Source organism: Lissotriton helveticus, chromosome 7 (assembly GCF_964261635.1).
Source record: "Lissotriton helveticus chromosome 7, aLisHel1.1, whole genome shotgun sequence".
NCBI lineage: Eukaryota > Metazoa > Chordata > Amphibia > Caudata > Salamandridae > Lissotriton > Lissotriton helveticus.
In genome coordinates, this window is record NC_136068.1 from 95,790,214 (window position 1) to 95,814,339 (window position 24,126).

The following is a 24,126-nucleotide window of genomic DNA, read 5'->3' on the forward strand; positions in this document are numbered from 1 at the left end:
CAAAACCAAACTAATCAAACAGGGTGGCCGTCTGTTGAAGATTCTGACTTTAGGAACTGAGCAGGTCTAGTGGGGTTCCCATCTGGAACTGTCAGATAGTCTCAGTTAATGTTTATGGACTGAACAAGTCTCAATAGCGCCAGGCAGTTCTTGACTGGCATGCTGAGCTGAAGGCGTCTGCCTTCTTGCTTTAAGAGACACATATTAAGAAATCAAAATAATCTTCAGTTAATTGGTCTCCCTTTCAATTAATATGTTACTCCTCTGCATCAGCCTCCCTCAGAGGGGTGACTCTTAGTAGGAAGCTCGGGGTCGGGTGAAGCATGAGCTAACAGAGATCTGGAACATGGGTGGGGGCAGAAATTTAAATTAACAGGAAGAGTCATTCCTTAGTTTCTTTCTATGGCTCCACCTTGGAAGACACCCAGCCATTGTACGAGCTGTGTCTTCAGTTGGCCAATTACTCTGTGAATATATATGGGGGAGATTTCAACTTTACTCAAATAACGGATGTCGATATAAGCAGTTGAGCTATTCCTCAGCGCAAACCTAAAATGGCAATACAGCAGATAAATGAAGAGCCTAGCTTGTTTGATCCTTGGCAAGCAGAAAACCCAATGGCTAGGTAGTATACCTTCCTTTCCCCTTGCTATTGTTCAGCTTCGAGGATAGTCTACTTTTTCACCCATAAGGATATCCCAATTGTTACTTCCTATATTTGAAATTTGTTCGGAAATGTATTTATAGTTTGGAATTGTATAAATGGCATTTTAGATATTGGGTCTCAGGACCTGAATGTATCAAGAAGTTGTGTTTAATTCCTCTATTTTTAAGATCATTGCTGCTGTGTGTTGTCTTTTATGCTGCAATAAACCAAAATAAAATAAAACCTAAGAAAAAGGTTTCCACTACTAAAGAGTGTAAAAGCTACACAAAAATCCTACTTCAGAGCCTCAGTTTTTTGGGGTATCAGTTATAATAGATCTGGCGACTGGGCAGAATTCCAGTGCAGATGTATGTGTCGTCTTACAAGCTTTTATCGCATGTGCTTTCCTGATGGTTGGAACGGAATGATCAGGCATGAATTTCTGTGTGTTTAAACTGCAAGGTATTAAAGCACTAAGCAAGCATTGGCAAACCCAACATATCTCACCTTGAAAAGTCCATTCCAGACCCATTGCTAGTTTCCATTGACACAGATTATTAAAAAAGAAAAATATTAAGCATCCACCTGTGGTCTCAACATGTTTTCAAATGTATTGTTAAGCATTGGTGTAAATCTTGAAATTAATTTTCTCATTAAAAAAAAAGTCTGTCCAAGATGGATCCCGGCTCATCACGGCACATGCAAGCGTGGCCAGTTGGAATGCTTTTCTCAAAGAAAAAGTGTTCCAAGAGCCCTTGCGTGAGCATGTGTGGTGGCATTTTTGCATTTTAAATTATTGCTCCAAGATGTTAGAAAGCCATTTCCAAACAATAAATTAAAAATGTTTGGACATGAGCAGTGTCAGATCCCCATTTGGGGGAAGATACACAGGGGTAAGGAGTAGTTTCTGTCCTGTAACTCCAGTTCTGTAGTAGGGGTATCTCTGTTATAGTCATAATCTAGTGAATAGTCCCGCCCATGTGCGTGGACCCCGGCAATCAAAAATAATCTCTTGAGTTGTCAGAAAATTGCAGAACTGCAAAGACACTTAAGAGAGAATCTAAAGACAAATAATGCAGCCTATATCCACAGGCTACACTGTCCAGTACTTCAACTAGAAGTTCCACCAAAAAACACACAAACAGCACAGCCTGCCCAGTTTCTCCCAAAGAGAAACTTGCCTCTACCAGTAAAAGCCTCTGGAATGATAGAGAGGAAGGCATGGACAGACAAGCCCCATAGGCTGCCATTATGTGGCTTAAATAGGATACTGTGCCTTTAAGAGAACTTTCCAGAACTTCTCCCAGTATCCCAGAATGCACAGCAGGTCCCTCTTACTTTCAGTTCTTTTTGAAGGCGTAACACGCCTGACCTGTAGCATTCCCTACATGAACATCTCTCTCCACAGGGAGGAGGGCGGGCGCTTATGACTATAACAGAGAAACCCCTACTACAGAATTGGAGTTACAGGACATAAACTACTCCTTCTGTAGTAGGGGATCTCTGTGTATAGTCATAATCTAGTGAATAGAATGGCAAGCCCATCCCCACACCAAAGCGGCGGTGGAGAAAAGAAAAAATAACACCACTATTGTGCGAACAGATTTCGCAGCGAAGCCTGCCCAACCTGAGCGTCTGCCCTGGAATCAGTGTCCAGGCAGTAATGCTTAGAAAAGGTATGGACCGACTTCCAAGTGGCCGCCTTGCATATTTCTGCAATAGGAACATTACGGAGCAGAGCTGTCGTGGCAGCTTTGCCCCTGGTGGAATGAGCCTAAGGTTTACCCCCTATGGTCTTATTAGCTTTTTGGTAACACAATTGTCTGCAGGACACAATCCACCTAGAGACGTCGAACACCGCTTCCTCGACGTCGAGTGCTTCTTCCTCGACGCCAAACGCCGCCACCTCGACGACAAATGGTCAGTCCTCGACGACGAGCGTCGACGACTCCTCTGCGTCGACCGTTTTCTCTCGGTCCTCGACGTCGAGGAGCCCCTCGACGGCGACCGCCTGCTCGACGGCGATCGGCGGTGTCGCTTCGACGGCGAGCGCCGATGCCCGTCGGTCCGTCTTCGTCGACGACTCGATTTCGACGGCGGCCTACCCAGGCCTCTCGACGTCGACCTACAACGCGGTCTCGACCCGGAGCCCCAGGGAGATGGGGAACACACCGTCGTCATCCCTCTCGACGTCGTCGTCGATGCAATCGACGTCGACGGAGACCGGGACCGTTTGCTGGGCTTCCTGCGTCTGGGGAGCCCCCCCAGAGGCCTCAGCAGAGGCAGAGGGAGCCTTCTCAGCCTGCCCAGACCCACCTGCAGCCTGCAGTCGTCTCTCCTCCAGGCCTTGAAGCCTAATCTTCAGCCTGTCCCTCAGGGTCCTTGTAGTGAAGGTCTGGCAGATCTCACAATCTTCAGGGACATGTGCTTCAGGGAGACAGAGTATGCAGACGTCGTGTGGATCAGACTTGGCCTTCTTCCTTCCACATGCTGGGCACTTGTCGAAAAGAGCAGGCATTTTAGAGCCCTAAAAAGCCTGAACAAATACACAGGAGTGAAGGGAAACACCAAGCACACAAACTGAAAACACTTTTAATCCAAAAGTGCACAAAATTCCAATAAACCCTTGAAAAAGGGAGAGCTCAATGCACCAGGGTCCTGTTAGCAGGAGCTGGAAAAAAGAACTGAAAGTAAGAGGGACCTGCTGTGCATTCTGGGATACTGGGAGAAGTTCTGGAAAGTTCTCTTAAAGGCACAGTATCCTATTTAAGCCACATAATGGCAGCCTATGGGGCTTGTCTGTCCATGCCTTCCTCTCTATCATTCCAGAGGCTTTTACTGGTAGAGGCAAGTTTCTCTTTGGGAGAAACTGGGCAGGCTGTGCTGTTTGTGTGTTTTTTGGTGGAATTTCTAGTTGAAGTACTGGACAGTGTAGCCTGTGGATATAGGCTGCATTATTTGTCTTTAAATTCTCTCTTAAGTGTTTTTGCAGTTCTGCAATTTTCTGACAACTTAAGAGATTATTTTTGATTGCCGGGGTCCACGCACATGGGCGGGACTATTCACTAGACTATGACTATACACAGAGATCCCCTACTACAGAACTAAGCTTCAATCATGGTGGTTGAGATCTTACGCCACTGGTGTCTATTCTACTAGGGCTATGCAAATTTGTACAAGTACAACCCCTTCCGTATTTGACTCAGAGAGGAACAAGGGTGAGCAGTCCAACGCTTATCATGGAGGTAGCAGTCAACCAACAGACATAATAGCTTATTGCGCTGCCCATTCCTTAAAGTCGTTTCTTTTAACCAAAAGATATTTATTTACAGAGCAACAAACCGAAATACTGCACAGTTCAATGGAAATACATGTGGGAATGTCATGTCAGTTACGATCTACAGTAAGGTGCTACAGCCCCCATTTCTGGTATTCTCTCTGACCAACATCAAGAGAAACTTTGTGGCTACAGTCCCCAGTATACTGTGGGGCTAGTTACTGTTTTAAGAGCAGATAATATAAAACAAATATTAACTGTAACTCAGTTTAACATCTTTTTGTCTCTTGCGTTTACTTGGAAAAAACATCAAGTCCACGTGGCAGAAGCGCCTCATTTACCTGCTGGTTGGCCAAGCAGTGCAGGAGATGCAGTTTGCGTACCCAATCTTGTTTATGCATCACTTCTGTGAGGGAAGCCGCAGAAAACTCATGTTGGAACAGGGCTCATTGGATGAAACCACTGCAGCAGGCCTGCACAGTGGCAATTGTTTTTAGCAGCAGCACCCTCCTCGTGAAGTTGCATCCTCTGGGCCAATCAGAGCGTCTTCCTTGGCAACTCAGCTCCTTTCGACGAAAGGCTCAGCAGGGCCAGTATTTCGGGCTCAATGCCCCTGCCGGTCAACACAGTGAGGCTTGTAGCTGCTAAGATTTTGCTGCATTTCACAAGGGAACTGCTCATAATGACTGGTAGACTCCCTCACAGCATGGGCTGTTCCTGACTTTGTACTCTGTGGTAGTCTGCTTTCTCAGGAACATGCTGAGCTTCACCTGCCGGACAGACTCTCCTTGTGCAGGGCCAAGCACACTCCTTCCCCGCAATCAGCCTACACACAAGCTTCTTGGTACTTTAGGCCTTCAGCTGAAAAAACAGAATGTAGGTGAAGTTCCCTCAGCTCTGGAAGACTAGCTGTTAGGCAGAACCTTATCCTGGTCGCGCAGCAGCTCCTAGAGCACTCCCTTAATTGGTTGAGAAGAAAGTAGAACTGGAACAAACTGGGGTCGTTTTGAGACCACTTGTAAACCAATTTTCTAGACAGGGGATGTGGGTCCACGGTCTTCAGAACTGGTCTGGGTTGGTTCCCGATTGTCATTTTTGAGCTGTTTCTCAGAAATAGTGTTTGAGCTAAATGATGGCTCTCAAAGCACGTAGAAGAGGGGGCTGTCTCGAAGCAGAAGTATCCAAAACATAGGCACAATTTAGAGTGAGATCTCTGCACCCGGCTGTCAACATCCTCAATGAAGCAGCAATCAAATAAAAGGGTAGACCCTGCCCGGACACTTCATCTTGAGCAACAGAAACTACAGCCGCAGCCTTCACCACTACCCTTTGCTTACAAGCCCTCACTGACCATCTAAGTGAGGCCCTGCCTCCATCCTCCTTAACTTCAATGCAGGGGTCTCCACCCTCTACTTGCAGGAATAGATGGAAAATACTTTCACTGTCTGGGGAAGCTGTCCTCATCCTTCATTCTTTCCATTGCTACACCAGGGGCATCCAAAGTTGATCCCACTAGCTTCAGAACGGAGACTCATCCCACACAGGGAGGTCTACCACCAAACATATGCTACACGTTCACTGCACACGTGTATACTCAAAGCACACACTGGATATCAGAGCAAAGTTCTGTGATTCAGGTAACAGCAGAACTTTACATGAGAAGAGCCTGCAACCTGTGTTCTCTCTGAAACAGAAAAGGTCTAGGCACATGAAAGATTAGTACAACACTATATACTGCCACTTTACACAAAAACTATAATTTTGTGGGGAGACATTCCCTTGCACACTGGAAAGTTTTTATAGAAAATGTTTACTGCCAATGGTTGAAATGAGGAAGGGAGCTCTGGAACTGCATCAGAAGGTGCCGAAGGAAAGGAACTAACATCGACATGCAGATGTAGCGTTTATATGTGAGCTGTGCATTACTTTCCCGTGACTGGGCGAACCTGATGCAGAGTTTTATGATGCTACCTATGGCATGTGATGGAATTGATGACTACAAAAATCTCCGGATCCAGTCTGGCAAATGGGTATATTCACATGGTGCGAAATATGCTAATACAAGCAACCATCAGGAAAGAGCTGTATGTCCACAGTGAAGTCTTGCTGCTTGCATCCTTCGACGTCACAGAACAGGTTCTGAATCTCGCATTACCATGGGCAGGCCTAGGCCTCTACACATACGCCCGATTAGCATGACACCAAAGCCAAAGAAAAAGTCAGCATACCAATTTCGAATGCCATTAGGCATTGAGGACCGTACAAACAAGCCCTTTTAATCTTAACATTACAGGGGACATTCCTCTTCCAACAACCTCTATAAAAAGAAAAAGAATTGAGTGGCTCAGTAAATGCGCCCAGCTGCAGGGCAATGGGATCATCAAATGAGCATGGGGCGGTGGAAAAGGAAATTGAGCAGATAGGCGAGTGCTAGAAAAAGACACCTACCAAGGCGTGCTGAAAGAATAACGTGGTCCTGTGCAGTCAGTAGTGGAAGTATGTCTTCCTAGCAGAAATAATGAAAATAAGAAATGTTCCAGGGGTGGGACAAACATGAGAATCGGAAGAAAAGCGAACGAGTAAGGAGGAGTGATATGAGAAAGATGAATAAACAAAGCCATCTAATCATGAGACAAGGGCCAAACCAAAGCCAACTAAGTATAGAAGTCTTTGACAGTAAGCAGCTAAAGCAATCAGTAGGAAAGACTTTCAAAAAGGAAAGACCGCGGTAACAGTTTGGCAGAATGCAAAACTCACTTCTCACAGTATACTAAATACTGTAATGCAACCAAGAGATTTCTAAGCTATTTTTACATCTTCACCAACATTTGAAAAAGGTGGTGAAAAGAAGAATAAATATGGGTCAGCAAAGAGAACATTATCCTAGAGATTTTCCGAAGGACAAGATATATAAAACAAACTATTCATATGCTCCCAGTGAAGGGAAACATGCCAAAGTCTCTCTCCTTACCCAATAGAGTCAAGGGTGCCAAATGAGGACTATGGAAGTAATCCTTCAGCCTTTTAAAGTTTTTTAACCCCAAAAAGTTGGTAAAGCCAAAATGTATAAGTTGTAAACCGTTAAACTTCATGTAAGATAAAACACCTTTAGTACTTGAAACTAGACTAATTTAATCTGCATACAAGGGAAATGCGTTACCCACTATATAAAGCTGAAAAGTTAATTTAAATGCTGCCCAACTTTAAAAGCCCCACCTTCAAAATCCTCCTTAACTTCATGAGGGCCTTGGCAATATATATTTATTGCATTGATACACAAATGGATTGACATCAAGTACTTGTCAGCCTCTTGAAATGTCTTATTAGATCAAGCTGCATTTCTCACACATCTCTTGTACAATCTATAGTAAACTTCAAGAGTTTTACACTAGCTTTAAAGTAAAAAACAGCAGTCTGAAGCATAATTCAAACTTAGGAGCTAGTAAGCACTTGTGTCTTATTTACCCTTACAAGGAATTCTGAGACTTAGTCCTAAAAGATTCAAGTGATTACTGGATTCATCCTGGGTTCTACCAGTGGGGAGGGGGGGGTCTTGCAAACCTTGATGAAAGCATCCTGATGCGGATTGCACCAAACCTTGAGACATAGCCATTTCCTGTTATGCAACGGCTGCCATCACCAACAAAATCATAGGTATCTTCATTGAAGTCATAAATACTACATTATTCTCTGCTACGAAGAGCGGCGGTGAATAGTCTAACGTAAATGACTATCAAGCTTTTATCTCTTGTTTAATGGCTTCCTTGGATACAATCAGATCACAAAGATATGTAGGACTAGAACACGATTCCACATATTTCTAAACATACCTGCATTGCTTTCAGTGCATCTAACAAACATATTCAGCTGTCCACAGGATCAGAAACCTTCATTTCATCTGTTATTTAAATATATACATATGCCTACATATACACACATACTTATATACATATATACATATATACACACACATATATATATATATATATATATATATATATATATATATATATATTTCTCACTCCTCCGCCGAAGAACGAAAGTAATGGGCGCACTCGCAATGAATTTCCACAGTTGATTTATTAATTATATCTTTAGCATGAAAACAAACTAATGATCTACGCGTTTCAGTGCTGAAACGCGTAGATCATTAGTTTGTTTTCATGCTAAAGATATAATTAATAAATCAACTGTGGAAATTCATTGCGAGTGCGCCCATTACTTTCGTTCTTCGGCGGAGGAGTGAGAAATACTTAACGGCGAGGTTCCGCCGTAGGGCACGCACCCACACTGAGCGCTCGTAAGGCTGGCAAACCAGGAACCGGCGTGTGAAGATATATATATATATATACACATATATATCTTAGAGAGATACTCCTTGATCCGTGCTGAGAATAGCATGTATATATGTAGAATTCAAAACATCCTTAATAAATTCAGAATGATAATTACCCTGATGTAGTGTATAATGTTTCACGTAGAGAGCAGATCTAACGAGACCTTGCAAGAAGCACAATGACAGACAAACCAGAGAGGAATAAGTTCACAACTAACACTTCGCACGGGCGAGGTTTAGACACCAAGCTAAGCTGTCCATGTACACCAAGTCATCTGCCCAATTAATAACTTATTCGTACCTCAATATGCATACATGTTCTCACTCATAGAAACTACATCACAACCCTCTCACAGTATTGCAGGAAGAAGGAAAAAAGTTAGGCAAAATCCAACAGCGGGAACCAATCATTCCTAATAATGGTCTGTATTCCAAGCAGCCTCCAAGCAAGAGGGGGACATTAGTGTTCTCCTCTGCACTGCTCACTGGAATATTTTGACATAAATAATTCCACCATACCATTTCTAGAACAATAGAATCTGTTACAAAGTTCAACGTAACCATATTGTAACCATATTAAAAATAAGAAATGCTACTTGCGCACTCTCAAAACAAAAACAAGATGCACGTGAAACAAGCTTTGCTTAGCTTTTAAATATACATGACCAAAATTGCTTGCATTAGCACATTTTACTGAATAATGAAACAATTGCCTGCAATACCCCTCGCCTAACATCCTGTCTTTATCTGGCACGCTTTCCTTGTAAATGACTGAGTAACAACTCACCTAGAGGGAGTTCGAAATTGTTAAACTCCGTAGACATATGGGGTAATAAGGGGAGTCAGGTTTATTAAGCTTATTTGTAGAATGATATTTATCATGCACTCGCTGCAAAGTGGCAACCGGCACGCTGTCTGGCCTGGCCAGTGTTTGGTTGGTGCAAAAAGAACTATTGATGGACAGAATGCAGAACAATGTCATACATTCACCCCAGTACAGTGATCTGGGCCTAAATCCATCGTTTGTTTGCTCACCATGCCATTCCAGTTTGGACCCAGCCATATGCAAATCAGTGTTTGGTTGGTGGCCTGAGTGGACTTAAAAAGTTCACTCTCTGTATACCTACATTAAACAAACAACTAACAGCTATAACTTGGGAGGATTTAAATGTTTGCAGATGAGGTGTTACTCACCTAAATGAGCTTCCCCCCGGCTCCTTCAGCTTATTTCTCTGTGCTGCCGAGGCTTGTGCCGAAACTGTTGAAAGAGGTTTGCTGCCAGATAATACTGCGGGTTTTACCATTGGGACTGTCGAAGCAAAATTTTCATTTAGTTTTCAACGTTTATACAGTGATATGCATTTACCATTTACTCAGTTATCTCCAGGTCACAAAGACAAATACAAACAACAACAACAAAAAGGCTGTTATAAGTAAAAGTAGATCTGGAGAGCCAGAGGCTACCCATCACTTGAGGCTCCCATGTTAATCAGGTGACAGGGTACAAAAGAAAAGACAAAGAGGCAGCAACAGTGTATTCTACAACCTATTATAGGTTAGTAAATTACAAAAACAGGTAGCATATAAAGATCAGCCCATTATTATATGCAGCAAGCAAGCCTAAACAACATCAAAGTTTTAAGAAAGGGGGTATATGTTGCACTTTACATCAAAACTTTCCAAATATCAAAAACTCTGGTTACAGGTGGCTGCTATGGTTGCTAAAAGGAACGTTGCTGGGGCATGGGGGCGATCCAACCGCCTATGGTCTCTCATTGGAAACGAGATATGGACTGGTGCTGTGCGGCGGAAAAGACAATTTATGAAAGCCAGGGATGTCCCAAGAAATGGGGAAAAGTTTGGCAGCGACGGGAAGATTACAGAGGGATTGGGGGGTATTGATCAGTTATGGGTGGGGGGGGGTGATCGGGAAATTCTGACTATTAATATACGAACGGGTCTTGATTAACAGAACCTGTACGCTAATGAAACTACATGCAACCCATTGTAAGCACATGACCATGTATGTTAAAGCAGACTATTGTTTAATAAAAAGTTTAAAAATAAAAAAACTTTCCAAATTCGTTGACCAAAAGAAGATTGGTGTGTTTTACAGATAGTTTAAAATTGGAACTCATGAAATGCCAGTGCTTCAGGGCCTGCCACAATACTATTTTGTCATACCAGCCTGTACTGACCATCAGAAAGAGTGCAAAGAGTTCTGCTACTCTTAAACCTCAAGCGGTCCTCTCCTCAAGAAAGGTCTACTTGTTTTGCATGATTGGTACCCTATCGTTCCCTCCACCAGGCACTGCACCATTCTCATTTAACATAAGATTATCCAGCGGAAACTTGTTCCGTCCTCATTCACTTCTAGATAACCCACTCACTTGGTCAGGCTTCCAGTCCTCATACAGAGCTTAAGTAGGAAGGGGAAAAGATGTTTATTTACAGCATTTCTTTAGCTTGCATGGCAAAGGAGATTTAAAGTCCAGAAGTCAGGGGGATAGAGAGCGAGCATAAGCAGTCAGGGATGACAAGATGAACATCATATCATTGGGAGCCCCTACCTAGATGAGAGGTGGTAGAGAAAGCTAATGTTCAGTTTGTGGACTTTTGTTTTACTCCCTTTCCACCCCCAAGTGAAAGACATAGCCTTAGAGAGAAGGGGTAATAGGATAAAGGGGGGGTCAGGTACGGAGCATAAAACACAGGTGAGAGTGTGGCAGCAAGTTATGGAGTGCTACAATCATTCCAATGCAGCACAATAAGGGCAATAAATACACAACATATGAAAGGAGCTTGTTAGGTACACTCAAAGGGTACTAAAGTGCAGATAGCTATACATTTAAACATGTCATAAGGAGCCAGGAGCACATCTTTGATTCCAGCAAGCTACAGAATTCACCTATAAACTTCCAATACAACCACAACCGCCTCTTTATTCTCCAGTCTGATTTGCAGACCTCTGCTAACTTATCAGCCACTTTCTCCCTCCTCGTAGCATTCATCTCATCTATCAGATATTCCTTCCCAACCTTCACCCTTCAGGCACCAAGTAAACACTTTAGGAGTTGCACAAAAGCACCTGAATCATAGGCGAAGTCCAAATAAATTTATATAACAAATTGAAGTTGCAAAATCAATGAAGCTGGCATTATGTGGGCATTTCCCACACAGTGTTCTAGGTCTAGACCAAAATTGTACAGGAGGAGTAAACAGCCAGCCCAGGAAGAGTACTCCTGGAGCACCACACATTAAAGCCCATCGTGAGAGAAGCTCTGGGGAATTGAAATATAATCCCATTAGCTCAGCCGCAGGATGCTTCCTATTATACCCCCCCCCCCCAAAAGAAATGTGGGCTTTTTCACCGTTAGCCAAACAGATAGGGTAATATGTTGTTTGAAAGGATACTATAGCAAAGCGCTGAACCCCACTCAATGCCATGGAAACTAATGGTATCAGTCTGCGCCTTACCTGTCTGTAGCGGATTTAAATGGAGCTGCTGTGGCGTTGTCAGCATTATGCGATTGTGAGGCTGTCTTAGTGCAACCATGGGGGTCTGTGTCAAGGTTACCTGTGGCGGCCGAACAAGGGTCCCCGGTTTATGTGTCTGCTGGATAACCTGACAAATGAAACAAAGCACATGGTGACAAACACACTGGGTCTGGGACACCGAATACAGAAACAGAAAATGTTGCTTTTTTTCTATGACACAACTTCATGCAAGGCGACATAATTGTATTCGCACCTTTCAACAGTATATTTTTAGGGCACAGGGCTTAATGTCCAAAGAGGGTATTGAGAAGCATGTAAGCACTCCTTAAGTGAGTGTACGGAGTTTATTTCCACGTTAGTCCATTGTTTGAAGACACTTCCGAGATGTACTATGGTCTCCTGTTTCAGCCACTCCCATAGCCTGGGTCAGTAAGGTACACTGCAGCTCGGAAACAGTTTAAGAAAAATGTTTTTTTGCTTTTTTTGTGTGGGGTACATGGTCACAATCTGATGGAAGGTTTCCTGTGGTGGCAACAATGGCTCTCAATTGGGCATTTAAAAAAAAAAACCTAGAGCGTAACTGAATGAAGCCTTTCACTTAAATCCCAGATACACTTCGTAACACACAGCAGAGGACAGGTCAAATATGAATAACACACGTATACATACAAAATGTGAAACAAAGAAAGTTGCTCCACTGCATTCAAAAACACAAGCATTTATAAATCTATGGAACCAAACACAATTATGGGGATTGGGAATGCCTGCTCTAACGGCCATTAAACATATCAGACCGTAGTAGTTCAGAGCTGACAAAACGCAGATGCCACAGCCAACCCTGTCCCAAAAACAGTATCAGACATACCTCACATAAGGCAGGCATTCCATTCCAGAAAGATACCCATCACCTACCCCTCGTCTACAGCACCACCCTCTCCAAGTGTTCAATTAACTCTCCTGCATAAAGCAGGCACTCATCTTACCAATAATAGGCATTCATTCTATCCAAACTAGAGCTACAGCAGCAATAGATTGTAGGCACTGCCCCCAATCTCACGCGGGAATGTCTCCCCAAAGATCTAACTTGAGAAGGAACCTATCCTCCCCTGTAGCACTTCCACAGTGCTTAGATAAGGCACTTCTGCTTCTTCCCGACAACTACAGCTGGCATCCTACAGCCGGTGTGGTATTCACTTCCACAGCTCTCTTAAGGCAGCACACCCCACACCTCAAAGCGGCACAGGTCTTAATCAGGATACCCCAAATAGAGCATGATTTCCAGGGACAATAATAGCTAAAACCCTAAACAACAAGTGCTACCGGTTACCTAGTGTGTATAGCTATTTGTAGATTATTTACTGGGAAAGACACTTAAGCAGTGTTGTAAACATGTTAGTGCTTGTACCAGCGGAGAGGGATGGCCAAGTTTGGCTACAGGCGAGGGCTGAGAGAGGCTGATCACAGGCTGCTGAAGAGTGCTTGTTACAGTTGCTGAGGTTTTGCCTGCAGTGCGTTGCACAGAACTGTTCAGCATCACTGCTGTCAACGCCGTTGTGGCCTGCGGCTGTGGCTGCTGCTGTTGGCTCTGCTGGATGAAGGCCGCAGAGTCTGGCGTTAGCTGTCTCAAGGCAGGTAAACTCCGCTGGAAAACAAACATTAAGATAAAGTTAATAATGACAGTTCCGAATATTATCAAACAAAGTAAAGCAAACTTTTCTGGTCCACCATTCACAACACATAATAACTCAGCTGATAGTGTATACGAGGTTCTCCGTACATTTGCAGTACAAGTATTTAAATCAGTCAATGGCCTGCTTCCCACTCTCCGACCATCCACCTTTTATTTTGCAAATATTACTACTGACCTGATACATAAAACTGATGTATGCCACCTCACAATCCAGCTGATGTTTCAACCAAGAACCCTCTCTTGAATGCTCTTCTCAGACTTCTAATTGTAAACCTACGTCATTTTCAAAACAGCCCTAAAAACTTCTCCTGCGACTCACTCATCCGCCTAAATCCTATGATATTTTCTCAAAGTCAAGGTCACTCATCTAAAGTGCCATATAAGCACTTCTCAAACCTCAATTACACAGATTGCTCCATCGCCTTGTTGTAACACCACACAACAATTCTAACCATCGCCTGCAAACTAGAAACGTACTACAAAATATGGTGTGGGTGCAGCTTTTACAACACAAATATAAACAAAAGTATTTCTACATCAATTGCAAAGGATGAAGAAGTTCTATCAGAAGTGGCTCATTGGTCTGAAACAGATCAAGTAAAATAATGGGTTGGAGCAGGGCTGAAGTGCTCCTAGGGGCAAGAACCTGGACACTGCTGTCACATTCAATTACGCACACGAGGTACTGAAATTAAAACCTAGCTATGCAAAAACAAACCGAGGAGTCTAAGCATCCTTGGTTTTCATAGCATTATCTTTCAGAGAGCAGGACTCTCTCTCGGGTTTCACAAACGTTATAGGCCTCAAACAGCAGAGCTATCACTCAAATTAGAGAAGTGTGGTAAGGTTTTAAACAGCAGAACTATCTCCAACGTTACAGAGACCTTACAGGGTGGCACAGAGGTAGGTCGCTGCAGAGTTAGCATGCTAGACGCTCTTTATTCCACATCTAGCGGTCTCTGCCATAACCTATGGGGTCAATACCTTACCAACTTTGGGTCAGTTCTTAGATATCCCCAGGTAAACTATACTGTGAGGACATGTACTTGATGTGATTGGGTCATTTTTTGCTAATACCACACTCCCTCTTCCCCAATCACCAGAAGATTAGGTTTTTGGTCCTGAGGAATTGCCCTGATCGATGATAACACTTGTGTCAAGAAACAGGTTACACACACTACTATATGAGCTGCAGTGGATCATTACCGCTACGTTCAGCCACTTACTACTTTTAGCAGTAACATGAGAACCCATTTGTTAAAAGTCACTAGGGTATCTCTTATCTATGTTTAATTTAACTCACACCAATCTACACCTAGAGCACCTCCACCCACACTTCACATCAGCATCTTATGCTAAAAAGACCTCTAGCAAAAGGCCCCTTGAGGGCACTGCAGCGCCGGCCCAACGAGGAGCTGCCCGATGAAGCATGACACCCACCTGCGTGTGTGACGACCCTTGTTTCTGAGCAATCAGATCCCCCAATCTGGTTTCTGAGTCCCCCCGGCATTACATAAATTATCTTCAGCACCAGAGCTTGCATCTCTGTGTGGGGACATTAACACTTGGAGATAATGGACATGCTCCATGATGATCCGCATTACTGCTCCCTTACTGTGAAGAGTGCAACAGTCTGAGATTAATGCCTCAAACACACAATGATGACCGTCACGGAGGCACAGCTTGCATCTTAAAGAGAGGCATAAAGTTCAAGTTCAAGTTCATGCATTTATAAAGCGCACTACTCACCCAGAGGGTCTCAAGGCGCTGGAGGGAGGGGTTTACTGTTTATCGAATAGCCATGTTTTCAGTTCTTTTCTGAAGGAGATGTGATTCTGACTGCGGCGGAGGTGGGTGGGGAGTGAGTTCCAGGTCTTGGCAGCCAGGAAGGAGAAGGATCTGCCACCCATGGTGGTTTTACGGATGCGCGGGACTGCGGCGAGGGCTTGATTGGATGATCTTAGTTGGCGGGTGGGATAGTAGAAGGACAGTCGGGTGTTGAGGCATTCGGGTCCTAGATTGTAAAGGGCCTTGTGTGCGTGGGTAAGAAGGCGGAAAGTGATTCTTTTGTTGACGGGGAGCCAGTGGAGGTTTTTTAAGTGACCGGTGATGTGCTCTTGGCGCGGGATGTCTAATATGAGTCTTGCTGATGCGTTTTGGATGCGCTGGAGCTTTTTCTGCAATTTTGTTGTAATTCCGGCGTAGAGTGTGTTGCCATAGTCCAGTCGACTCGTGACCAGTGCATGGGTGACAGTCTTTCTTGTTTCGAGGGGGATCCATCGGAAGATCTTTTTGAGAATGCGAAGGACGTTGAAGCAGGAGGACGATACGGCGTTGACTTGTCTGGACATTGAGAGGGAGGAGTCTAGAATGAAGCCAAGGTTACGTGCATGGTCTGTGGGTGTGGGCGCAGATCCCAAAGCGGAGGGCCACCAGGAGTCGTCCCAAGCTGAGGGGGAGGATCCTAGGATGAGCACCTCCGTTTTGTCTGAGTTGAGTTTTAAGCGGCTCTGTTTCATCCATTCGGCTACTTCTTTCATACCTTCGTGAAGGTTGTTTTTGGCGGTGTTGGGGTCTTTGGTGAGGGAAAGGATTAGCTGGGTGTCGTCGGCGTAGGAGATGATGTTGAGGTTGTGTTGACGTGCGATGGAGGCGAGGGGACTCATGTAGACGTTGAAGAGGGTGGGACTGAGTGAGGAGCCGCAAATGACTTCGTTGGGCTCTGAGTAGAAAGGGGGGAGTCGGACTCTCTGGGTTCTCCCGGCTAGAAACGAGATGATCCAGTCCAAGGCTTTTCCTTGTATGCCGATGTTGTTGAGGCGTTGTATGAGGGTGTTGTGACAGACAGTGTCGAAGGCTGCGGAGAGGTCGAGTAGAATGAGGGCCACTGTTTCACCGTTGTCAAGGAGTGCTCGGATGTCGTCGGTCGCCGCAATGAGGGCGGTTTCGGTGCTGTGTTTGGCTCGAAAGCCGTTCTGTGAGGGATCCAGGGAGTTGTTGGATTCAAGGAAGGCTGCGAGTTGGCTATTGACGGCTTTCTCGATGACTTTGGCCGGGAACGGGAGGAGGGAAATGGGTCGGTAGTTTTTCAGATCTGAGGGGTCTGCTGTTGGTTTTGTCAGAAGGGCGCTAAGTTCGGCGTGTTTCCATATTTCTGGGAAGGTGGCGGAGTTGAAGGAGCAGTTGATGACATCGCGGAGTTGGGGAGCGATGATGGAGTCAGCTTTGTTGAAGATGTAGTGGGGACAGGGTTCAGAAGGTGAGCCAGAGTGGATTGAGTTCATGAGGCGAATGGTGTCTTCAATGGTGATTGGCTTCCAGGAGTTGAGGTAGTTAGATGGAGGGGTGGGATCAGGAGGGGGTGGGGTGAGTTGGTCATTGGGAGTATTCTTGAAGCTGTTGTGGATGTCGGCAATTTTGTTGTAGAAGAAGGAGGATAGCGCATCGCAGAGGTCTTGGGAGTTAGTGATGTCGTTGGATGCTGCGGGAGGGTTGGTGAATTCTTTGACGATATTGAAGAGTTCCTTGCTGTTATGAGAATTGTTGTCGAGACGGTCCTTAAATGCTGATTTCTTGGCGGATCGAATCAGTTGGTGGTGTTTGCGGGTGGCTGTCTTGAGGGAGGCCATGTTGTCTGAGGTGGGTTCTTTTCTCCAATTCTTTTCCAGGGCGCGGCATGTCTTCTTGGATTTTTTAAGGTCATCATTGAACCAGGGAGCTTTTTTGCTGGATGATTTCGGCTGGTGTTTTTTCAGGGGTGCTAGTTCGTCCGCACTGTGGGTAATCCATTGCCTGAGGTTGGTGGCCGCTAGGTCTCGGTCCGTTGCTAGGGTGGGAGTGTTTTGGCTGAGTGATGTGAGGAGTTGGTCGGTGGTGATTTTGTTCCATTTTCTTCGGGGAATGGGTTGTGGACGGTTGTGGGTCAGGGTTGTTTTGTAGCTGAAGTGAACACAGCTGTGATCCGTCCAGTGGAGAGCTGTAGTGTGATCGAAGGAGATGTGCTTGCTGGAGGTGAAGATAGGGTCGAGCGTGTGTCCGGCTATGTGAGTGGGGGTGTCAACAAGTTGTTTGAGTCCGAGATTGGACAGGTTGTCCAGAAGGGTGGTGGTGTTGTTGTCGAGAATATTGTCGAGGTGGTAGTTGAGGTCTCCTAGAAGAATGTAGTTCTCGGAGGCGAGGGCGTGCGGGCTGACGAAGTCAGTGATGACGTCGCTGAATTGAGATCGGGTGCCTGGGGGCCTGTGAATGAGGGTTCCTCTAAGTGTGGTCCTGGGGTCGGTGTGGATCTGAAAGTGGAGGTGTTCGGCGGTTGCAAGATTGACGTCAGAGCTGGTTGTAATTTTGATGGTGTTTCTATGGACAATGGCGATGCCTCCTCCAGTTTGATCGGTGCGGTCTTTTCGGATGATCTTGTAAGTGTCCGGTATGGCTATGGCGATGTCGGGGGCAGAAGATGCATTCATCCATGTTTCAGTAAGGAAGGCGATGTCAGGTGACGCAGTGTCGATTAGGTCCCAGAGTTCGGTTGCGTGTTTGTGGACCGAGCGTGTGTTGAGCAGGATGCAATTTAGGTGGGTAGAGTCGGAGTTGTTTTTGGAGGACGTGGTTTTGGTGAGGGTCCTGAAGCAGTTGAACTTGCAGGAGAGGCAGGAGAATGGGCCGTGGGTACGTCCTGGGGTAGCTTCACAGCAAAGTGGGGTGCGTCCGGCGTTGAGGGCGAGGAGAGTAGCGGCATCATAAGTTATTCTGGGGGGTTGGGAGCGGCATAGAGCAGGGGGACGGGCGCTGGGCGCGGTCCAGGTGCGGACGGGCGCAGACGGGCTTACCTTTGGCGCACCTTCGGCGTGACCGCTGCGCGTGAACGCTGCGCGCGGGAGCATTTCACAGATGTAGAAGTAGGAGTGGGCGGAGGCGAGGGAGTCTCAGCTGGGAGGCGGGATCGAGGAGGAGACTCGGGCCAGGAGAGGGGAACAACAGCAACAAAATGGCTACGTAAACAGGAAGCCAAATGGAGCACAGCCGAGGACCGGCAATGAAAAAGTAATGCAGGTTACTTTCAGCAAGTATGTCTAAGCAATGCGGCGCCAACGTGTGTGAAGCAATCTAATTGCGCAAGAGCGAGATTCAAACAGGCACGATATGACAGAATGAGCTATGCAATGCGGCGCAGGAGTGTTCCAAAAGCGCTAAGAGGCTACGATACCAATCGTGGTGAGGAGCTTGATAATCAGAACAGCGAGGTAGCAGGCTGCAGAGAGGTACACCGGCAGGCAGCAAGCGTGGGTGGTATCAAGCGTAGGAGCGTGGTTGAGTGACCGCTTCGGGACAAGCCCAGGTGGTCACAGCGCTAGAAGTGCAGGAGGGTCGAGCTAACAGCGATTGTGGGAGGGAGTCTCAGCTGGGAGGCGGGATCGAGGAGGAGACACAGGCCAGGAGAGGGGAACAACAACAACAAAATGGCTACGTAAACAGGAAGCCAAATGGAGCACAGCCGAGGACCGGCAATGAAAAAGTAATGCAGGTTACTTTCAGCAAGTATGTCTAAGCAATGCGGCGCCAACGTGTGTGAAGCAATCTAATTGCGCAAGAGCGAGATTCAAACAGGCACGATATGACAGAATGAGCTATGCAATGCGGCGCAGGAGTGTTCCAAAAGCGCCAAGAGGCTACGATACCAATCGTGGTGAGGAGCTTGATAATCAGAACAGCGAGGTAGCAGGCTGCAGAGAGGTACACCGGCAGGCAGCAAGCGTGGGTGGTATCAAGCGTGGGAGCGTGGTTGAGCGACCGCTTCGGGACAAGCCCAGGTGGTCACAGCGCTAGAAGTGCAGGAGGGTCGAGTTAACAGAGATTGTGGGAGGGAGTCTCAGCTGGGAGGCGGGATCGAGGAGGAGACACGGGCCAGGAGAGGGGAACAACAACAACAAAATGGCTACGTAAACAGGAAGCCAAATGGAGCACAGCCGAGGACCGGCAATGAAAAAGTAATGCAGGTTACTTTCAGCAAGTATGTCTAAGCAATGCTGCGCCAACGTGTGTGAAGCAATCTAATAGCGCAAGAGCGAGATTCAAACAGGCACGATATGACAGAATGAGCTATGCAATGCGGCGCAGGAGTGTTCCAAAAGCGCTAAGAGGCTACGATACCAATCGTGGTGAGGAGCTTGATAATCAGAACAGCGAGGTAGCAGGCTGCAGAGAGGTACACCGGCAGGCAGCAAGCGTGGGTGGTATCAAGCGTGGGAGCGTGGTTGAGCGACCGCTTCGGGACAAGCCCAGGTGGTCACTTTCAATGTAACTTAAGATAAACACATCTTTTTCTTCCAGAACTTTTATACTGCCAAGAGCCACTGATTCTGGATCTGAAAGTTAATCCATTGGGAGCACCTAGACCAGGACCTCTCCCTAAACGTGCAAACTAATTCGGTGAGTCGTGCTTGCTTACACAGACTGCACCGTTTGAAGAAGCCCCTTAGGATCAACACACAAATGGGGCGCTGGCCTGTGTACTTACCAGGTTGCACTACTGTAACCACCTGTAGCTAGGTCTACTGATAGAGGTTGTTGCTGCAGCTGATTTGCAGAGGATCCAAAATTTTATGGAAAGTCATCAAGGACCAGCAGAAACAGGTTCATGTCTTTGGCGCACTGTAGCCTGCACCGGTGGTCATTGGAAGAGTAATTATTAAGAGCCTACGTCTTAGTGATTTAGGGTCTGATTTAGATAGGATATAATGGTATTTATATTTCGGCAGACAGGATATTCGTCACCATTGTGGCGGAGTAACCCATCCGCCAACATCAAATTTAGGCCCTAAGACTTTCTTTGGGATGGATCTAAACAATATTATGCCCGGAGAATAATTCTGAAAAGTAAAAGCTCCTTCTCTCACAAGTAAACCATGCGAGTGTTAGGAATTACAGGGCTTAAGATTTCTCAGCCCAGACTTTTGGAATATATTTTTCTTTTGGGTCACTAAAATTAATTTCAGTTTTTAATTCAAGTCCTATATATTCTGCTTGAAGCAGGCTCTCCTGCATTCATTTTGCTACGTTTATTCTTAGCCCTGTGCCTTCCAGACTGGCAAAGCTTTTGGCAAAACTTAATTTGATAAATAAATATGGAAGCCTTTTACATTACATCAATGATTTCACAAAAAAATGACATGACCGGTTCCCTCAAAGTTATGACTTCAGTCCCGTAACCTTTCCTTCTATTGTGGCTTTCTCACAAAGAATACTGCTCACAATCAGAGCACAAGCCACAATGAAAATCATAACAAGAAATAGACTCACCTTCAGAAAAGGCACAAGGTATGGTTGAGGTGAGGAATTAAGCTCTCGGTAAAGCCTACTGGTGAAATCTTCGGCTTCGATTTTCCCATCCTATAAAACATAAGCCAGTATTTGGTTTAGAAACAGGGGCTAGAATGCGATGCGACAGCGCTGGTTCATTTATGATGTCTATGCAAGGTGCACAAATGCTGATGGATTCCATGCCACACAGAGTGATTGTGCTCTTTCTACTTTAGTCATTGCAAGAAACTTCAGATCAAACATTCTATATCTACTTTGTGATCACAACCCCCAACTACTCTCCGAAGAGTTTAAAACCTACGTGTAGGCATCTTACCCCTTCCACAGTCAAAGAACCCCAAACTAGAACTGTAAATCTCTATTTAACCCCTTGTGTGCTGGTGACGGAACCACTCTGTCACCAGCCACGGATGCGCTGTGCTGGTGACGGAGTGGTTCCGTCAAGGCGCGCCTCCCAGGCTGCCGCAATTCCGTGCCTGCGCGGTGCAATCTATTAAGCGGGCGTGGCCGTGACGGAACCACTCCGTCACAAGCACAGCGCGCCCGTTGCTCGTGACGGAGTGGCTCAGTCACAAGCATGGCAGTGCCGCGCGGCCCCCCTGCCCCCAGCGCCGCGGCGGAATTAACGCCGCGGCCAAGGGGTTAAAGACTCACATCCTAGTGGGACGGCAGTGTTAAAAACAGATGGGAATCAAATTGTGGAACACAGATAATTCAAGCCCTCCATTTCTAGGTTAAGAAAAAGCATGCTAACCCGAGTGCAAACTAATCAGTGCATGTTAATTACAAGGAAGGATTACCAGTCTGAATGCTGTGCCCAGCTCTTACCAGCAGGTTCTGCACGAGTTCTTTCACATTAGCTGCAGTCTCAGTGGACTGTTTACCAGATGAGGCTAGCTTTATTAACGTTGATAAAAAATTCTTACATTTCTTCACATTTTCCATAGTTTCCTGTAAACAGAACAGAGAGTTCATTAGTAAAATAATCAACATTTTAAGAGATATCTCTATCCAGCCTTTTACACCGGGGCAAATTACATATTGCCAATTCTCTTTTCTGAGCTGCACACACACGTCCAAGCTGTAAACTCCATACACTAACGTCCAGGAAGATGTCTTGGGATCCCAAGGAGTAGGAAGAGAAAAGTCTGAAGATACAGAAGATGAACACAACATACAGAGGCACGCTGAGAAGAAGAAAGAACACCTCTACTAAGGAATGATAAGCAAGAAGATTTACCCCATAAAATTGAAGATCCTCCCTGCCACTGATGACCCAAGATCTGTGGAGTTCAAGGCAATCATCAGACCTGCAATATAATAACAGACGACTGCCCCTGACCGCCTCCTCCCTTGCTAAAAAACAAACCTCAAGATGAGGGTGCTTTAGCAAAACAGAAAGGCATTTTCTTTACCAACAAGTTGTGCCCTGAATATTCATAGAGAAATACTCATGAAAATAAGTGGCCTTTGATTGAAATTTAGAAGCATCCTCGTCCACGTAAACCAACAAAGAACTCCATATTCATAGAGATAGCAGACCATTACTTGGATACTGAACACAGAATCCCTAGACTAATGTGGCTTGAACCACTGACAGCAAACCGCCAGCTTCTCATACCACTGTCCCTGCTTACACAGCTGGCCCTCTGCCCGAGGAAGCACCTGCTCTTTAATCTTTAAGACTGGTTTTAGCCCACAAGCTTTCGCAGAGCACAAACTTTACGCAAGCATAAGCTTACCGTAGCAGCAGTGGAGGGCGCCGTCGTCCCTTGCACAGCCCGCTGAGGGTTTCCAGTCTGCACAGCCGGCGACGTTCCTAATGCCGCGGTTTGTGCTGTACCACCCAAAACAATCTGAGGCTGTGGATAAGAAGAATCTGTACTGTAGCTCTGAACTCACAAATGTTTTCATGCTAAACAATTTGAAAGCCTAGTTCTACATGCAGTTCCCACTGGTGAACAGAAATACAAGACGTTTTCTTTCAAAGTAGTTTCAATCCAGCTTGAATAAGACTAGCATTGAAATGATAGAGGTCACTTCGACCAAAAGCAATCACAAATTTCATTGTTATTCTACTCGCTTACATGACCATTTTTAAAAGGCTAAGAGGAAACTATATAGTTTGCATGGTCGCTAGAAGGCTGAAGAGCTAGCAAAAGGCAACAAACAGTTAAAGCAGGAACAAGATTCAGACAACAGCACCAGGATTAGAAAGCAACACAGCACCAGGGCAAACCTCACCTGCTTTCAAATGTTATATTCCTAAAATGTGCAATTCCTATGATAAGCAAAGTGAACAAACAAGTCCCAAACTAATAGATATCCCCCTTTCAGAGAAGGAGGGATATATGATGTTACAATGCGGTGTTTACACCATGATACCTTTTCAACGCAGGCATTACAATGCAAGTTGTTACAACGACTTGCGTTGGAGGGAGCTGGACTTAGGAATAGTATGATTTACTATTCCAACTCCAGTCTACGTACAGTAGGGAAGGTGTTGGAATAGTAAATCATACTATTCCTTAGGTTAGAGCGTCATCTACTGCAAGTCATTGTAATGACTTTTTTTTAAATAACCGCATTGTAAATGTATTGCGGTATAAACACCGTGATGTAACCGATGTTTCCCGACAAGAAGAGTTCCTGAGAAACAGAAGGACCAACTCCGAACTGGGACTAGCTGCATGAGCGGATAAAAACTGGAAAAAGTCCCAGTTGACTAGAAAAGAGGTAAATATCTAAAATAAAGAGAAGAGCCATCAAAAGGGAGAAGAGCTAGGAGCTGGAGTCAAACAATGATAGATGAATGGGCAAAAATGAGTAAATGGTGAACTACTTTGTTACTCAGCAACTCCATAGCCATTGGAGTGACTTCTTTAACACTACTAGCTGGAATGTGGGTTGACACACTGGTGTGAACGTTTGTAAGCTCCAGGGCCTTACGCATAGCAAAGAAGTAAGTGAAACAGAGGATACAGTTCCTCTGGAGTGAAGGTTGAGACAGCTAGCACAAGACAAAAGAACATCTTCGATAACTAATAACTTATTACCCATCTGATGAGTCAGCGCAAATTATGGCTAAGATTTGGCCAACTCATCTGTGATTCAGCATTTCAAATTTGGAGCCGATTAGCCTCGCGATTTAAAGTAACAGTGGTGCTCATTTTAGGTGTGTGCATGAATTCCTCAGAACAAACAATGGACACCTCTAGCACAAAAATGTAATTTCCCTTTTGATGTTATTTACTACTCCTACAAAGAAATTGTGTACATATTACAATGAACCAAAGAAAAAGAGCATAAATGTCCCCATATATAGCAACACGTAATCTTGATTTATATCCTTGATATTTTTA

The 24,126-nt window shown here is 45.3% G+C and overlaps 1 protein-coding gene across 4 annotated transcripts in view; it reads right to left on the reverse strand.

Moving 5' to 3' along the window:
* Nucleotides 1–24,126, reverse strand: part of TAF4 (TATA-box binding protein associated factor 4) — a 227,443-nt gene that overhangs the window by 50,604 nt on the left and 152,713 nt on the right. For 3 of the 4 annotated variants that reach the window (XM_078651584.1, XM_078651585.1, XM_078651583.1), the window contains exons 5-10: nt 22,507–22,626; nt 21,593–21,715; nt 20,744–20,833; nt 13,163–13,399; nt 11,737–11,884; nt 9,454–9,568 (exon numbers count right to left, since the gene is read on the reverse strand). In XM_078651584.1, the coding sequence (XP_078507710.1) occupies nt 9,454–9,568; nt 11,737–11,884; nt 13,163–13,399; nt 20,744–20,833; nt 21,593–21,715; nt 22,507–22,626 (833 nt within the window). The remainder of the gene's footprint in view (nt 1–9,453; nt 9,569–11,736; nt 11,885–13,162; nt 13,400–20,743; nt 20,834–21,592; nt 21,716–22,506; nt 22,627–24,126) is intronic. The other variant, XM_078651587.1, reaches the window with a different exon arrangement.